This window comes from Selaginella moellendorffii, unplaced genomic scaffold (assembly GCF_000143415.4).
Source record: "Selaginella moellendorffii unplaced genomic scaffold, v1.0 SELMOscaffold_525, whole genome shotgun sequence".
NCBI classification, from domain to species: Eukaryota; Viridiplantae; Streptophyta; class Lycopodiopsida; order Selaginellales; family Selaginellaceae; genus Selaginella; species Selaginella moellendorffii.
The window spans coordinates 693-4,705 of record NW_003314779.1 but is presented as its reverse complement, the minus strand read 5'-3'; the positions used below and the strand labels follow the sequence as shown (position 1 = coordinate 4,705).

Genomic DNA, 4,013 nt, shown 5'->3' with positions numbered 1-4,013 from the left:
GGTTTTTGTCAAAGGTTTAAGGAATATCCCATTCTTGATTCTCACGTTTCTTCCCTTTGCAGCACTATAAGGCGCAGCACTTTTAGGCATTCCTCGGGATGAAGCAGGCCAAGCAGACGCCTGTATCGGTTCTGCTCGCTCAAGATGATATTTTGGAGTTGGTTCTCAGCTTTGTGGACCTGGCCTCACTACCGGCATGCTCCGTCGTTTGCAAGTCATGGAAGTCCATCCTCGGCAATCCATCCTTTCGCCGCCGGTGGTGCCAAAACAGTAGCGACAAGGAATCGTTGCGGGTTATGACTAGCTCCTTCTGCAGCCACCGTTGCCTCGCCTGGGATCCATCACAGCCGAACCACGAGGAGTTGGCGTTGCCCTACTCACCACAACCCTTTCCTCATACGGTAGTCGTTGCTTCCGCGGGTGGCCTGGTATGCATCTTGAGGTCGCCCAAACCCGACCTGGATCCCACTAGCGATTTGTTTCACCTGGTGGTGGGCAATCCCGTCACCCAAGAGTGGATGGAACTGTCACCGCTCCATTGGAAGGACAGAGAAAGACACAGTTATGTGGGAGCGCTCGACTTTGCCATGTTTGTCTACAATAATGGCTTCAAAGTCGGCCTGTACTACACCGTCCCCAACACCTCCGGCCACTGGTGCTGCATCTACGACTCGGCAACACACTCGTGGTCTTCTCTCCCCAAGCTCCCGTTCTCCCCATCCTACGTCAAGGCGAGGGAGCAGCGGAATATAGCTTACGAACAAAGCTTTCCTCCTCGAGCTGTATTTCCAGACTTGGACGACTACTTCTATGACCTCACCATCCTGGGATTGTACGACTTCGGCCGCGCCAGGTGGTGCACCGGTGCGGCCGTCCGCAGCCTGAGGATCACAACGGGCCACGAAGACAAGGTTGAACAAGGTGGAGAGAGTCTGCGCTGCGTTTTGCCGCGCCCGGGTACATGCACGACGAGGCTGTGGGAGCACAATGGCCAGCGCTACTTTGCAAGCGGTTGGATGTATGCGGGAGGCGACCGGGAGGAAGGGGGCTGCGGAGTTGATGGCTATGGCGTGTGGAAAGTCGATGAGAATGGTGGCTTGGTTCCAGTCTCTGCAGTTCTCCATGACGCAATACTTGAAGAAGTGTATCCTGGGCGGCGGAATCTTGGATACATTTTCCGTTGCAAGACCGCTGCAGAGGGGAACCTCGTCACTTTTTCGGAGACAGGGATCGTGTTTGTTTACTACTTGAGCACAGGGCAGTGGGGTGGAGTGGACCGAAACCCAGATGATTTAGCCAAGGCAGTGCTTTATCGGCCGTCGCTTAGGACACTTACGTTCTAAGCAACACGAGTTGGAGCGAATTCATGCAACTTTACACACATTGTACAAATGTAAAACATATAAATTCAATTTATTTTAATAGTATGAAGCTTTGCATGAGAAGAAGAAAAAGACCTACCACACAAGCATCATTGCCTGCGCCCAAGTGGATGATCAGAACAATTGTTCTTCGTAGATCTTAGTTTAGGCACAGGGAAGCGTGGTGGAGCACAAGATATTACACAAAATTAAAAGGCATGACATAGTGTGACAGTTGCAAGCAACTATAGTGATATTCATGAAGAGTGTAGCGTGAGTCCTAGTTATTATTAAATGCTTTGTTCCTGCAGCATGAGGCCCACCAACGTCGGCCATGTATGGCCCCATCCGCCAGGAACATCACTCTCCATATCAAAAGCTCGATCTACATGTGACACAGTAGCAAGGATAATGTTGCTGGTTAAGGATGACAATGCATCAACTACAATCAATACGACACACTAGTCCCATGATATATTGTATTTTATTATATTGCAGAAAGAAAAGAAAAGAGGACTGATAGCATTGCCCATTAGCAAAACCTAAGGCGCCGTAGAGATCGTGCTCGGCGGATTTGAGGAAGAAGAGAGCCAAGTTGAAACCGACGTGAGACATGGCCGATGTTGCCTTGTTGAGCTTGTAGAGTAGTAAGTTCCATCTCTGGTTCATCTCCGTCCCCTGTCTGCTCTTGAGCACAGCCTTCTCGCCTCCCAGTCCCTTCAACGTTTCCAGCATCTCAATGGCTCCCCACACCGTCGTGTTGAGCATCGTGTGCAGGACGTTGCGAGGAGCAGCGTCTCTCGGCGCGAATGACAGCGACGAGAGCTTCGAAAACGGACCAAACGGCGTGTTCCCCAGGCTCCAAGTGTAGTCTAGAAACGTCGAGTTGTGCTCGCTGCTCCAGGTGAGGTACGTCGGTGTCACGCCCCACAGAGTTTGAAGCAGCGACGCGACGAGTGGACGCTCGAGCCTTCTCGTCTCCACCATCATGGGACGATGGTTGCAATTGAACTCGGACACTGTCTGGTATCCTTTGCTCCGGATCGCGATTATCATGTCCCTGAAAGCCATCGACTGATGGTCGCGGTCCAGCATGACGATCCTGTCGCTCTTGAGATCAAAGACGTAGACTGGAACTATCCGAGCCATGAAGTTGTTCGAGCTGCCGCTGGAACCGGCCATCTTCTCTAGCTCCGCTTGGTTCTCAGCTAGCAAGTAGTGCAGCTGCTTCGAGTCTATGTAATCGTTGACAAAGAGGCTGTAGCGATCGATGAGAACTCGTGAGGTGTAGCTCTTGGTGGAGCGGGCGAGGAGCGCCGAACACAGAGCGCATTCGTCCATATCTATCGTAAACCTCTTGAAGACGAGAGACTGGCCGTGAAAGAGCAGACCCTCCGAGGCCTCCTTCTTGAACGTCTCCTCGATCTCCTCCCACTTTATCTGCTCCGAGTCGCCGGCATCGCCATGCTTGAAGTGAAAGAAATGCACCTCCAACTCACGATCGTAGTAGACTGGAATCCTCATCGCGGGAGCTAGCAGCATCTGCGAGGCACTCCAGACGAGCGCCGCTAGATCAGCCAGCAGTGCCTTTTGAGCCGGGCTCTCGTGAAAAGCCGCCGCGTATGGATAGAGCTCGCTGCGCAGCACCAGACCCTCTCCGGAGAGAGCCGGGCCATACTCGATCGGACCGGCAGCGAGATCGATCCACACGTAGCGCTCCCGGCCCATCCAAAGATTCCCCAGGCACTTGGTGAAGGCCGAGTGGAGCTCGTCGCCATCTCCCGGCTGGTAGTCGTATCCGTACGACCGAGCCTGGCGCTTGAGGTTGAGGATGTAGATGACGTACGACGCCAGCGGCTTGGCGAGGTCCGCCCGTACCAGCTCGTCCACCACAGTGTACGGCACCGGGGCGTAGTAGACGCTCGAGAGCGACGAGGGGCGATCGACAATGCCTTGGATCGCCCGAAACATGGAATCGGCGAGATTGCTGCTGCCACTGTCCCTCACCACATCGATCTCGATCTTGGATCTCACGTTTAGCCTGTGATTGCTAGTCCCACCCGTGCCGATCACATGGACGTGCTCGTTCTTGTTGAGGATCTCCAGGTAGCGCCCCAGCTGCTGCTCCAGCTGATGCTTCTGATCGCTCGAGAACCCCACCAGCTTCACCGTCACTGGCGTTGTGGACTGGAGCGAGAGGATTGAGTGGAGCTTGTAGTCCAGGTCGTGGCGCGGGGTGGAGAAGAAGTGCTTGAGGCCGGGGCGCAGGAGCTCGAATGTGTCGTTGCCGGCCAGGGGATCCGCCTTGAATTCCTGCGCCAAGACCGTGTCGAGCCCGTAGGACGACGCGTCGGAGCCGGTGGCAGCGATCGACGCAAGCAGCAGCGCAAGAATGCCGGCGAATCCATCCATATTTCCTGTTCTTACCCGGAATCAAGCTAAAGCCCTAGACGCCGTAGCTGCCAGTTCTAGAACCCTAGAACTCGTCCGTTTTATGCGCGTTTGATCGATCAAATAAGGCTCGTCGCCATGGTAAGCTTCTCCGTACGACCGGGCCTCTCTTCGCTCAAGACCTCACTACCGGCATGCTCCGCCGTTTGCAAGTCGTGGAAGAGTCCATCCTCTTCGTTCGCCGCCGCTGGCCAAAACCGT

At 54.3% G+C, this 4,013-nt stretch overlaps 1 protein-coding gene across 1 annotated transcript; it reads right to left on the bottom strand.

Moving 5' to 3' along the window:
* Nucleotides 1–1,457: 1,457 nt before the first annotated feature.
* LOC9652904 lies at nucleotides 1,458–3,773 on the bottom strand. Its single transcript, XM_002994652.2, has 3 exons — nucleotides 1,904–3,773; nucleotides 1,685–1,746; nucleotides 1,458–1,478 (listed from the first exon to the last, which is right to left on the bottom strand). The coding sequence occupies exons 1-3, from the start codon at nucleotides 3,771–3,773 to the stop codon at nucleotides 1,458–1,460; spliced, it is 1,953 nt and encodes a 650-aa protein (XP_002994698.2).
* Between the last annotated feature and the right edge of the window lie 240 nt (nucleotides 3,774–4,013).

Coding starts and splice junctions, on each gene's coding strand:
- LOC9652904 (XM_002994652.2), bottom strand. CDS start 3,773: ATGGATGGATTCGCCGGCATTCTTGCGCTGCTGCTTGCGTCGATCGCT. Junction 1,747..1,903: donor CGATCTCTACGGCGCCTTAG/GTTTTGCTAATG, acceptor TGTCACATGTAG/ATCGAGCTTTTGATATGGAG. Junction 1,479..1,684: donor GCCATACATGGCCGACGTTG/GTGGGCCTCATG, acceptor ACTTGGGCGCAG/GCAATGATGCTTGTGTGGTA.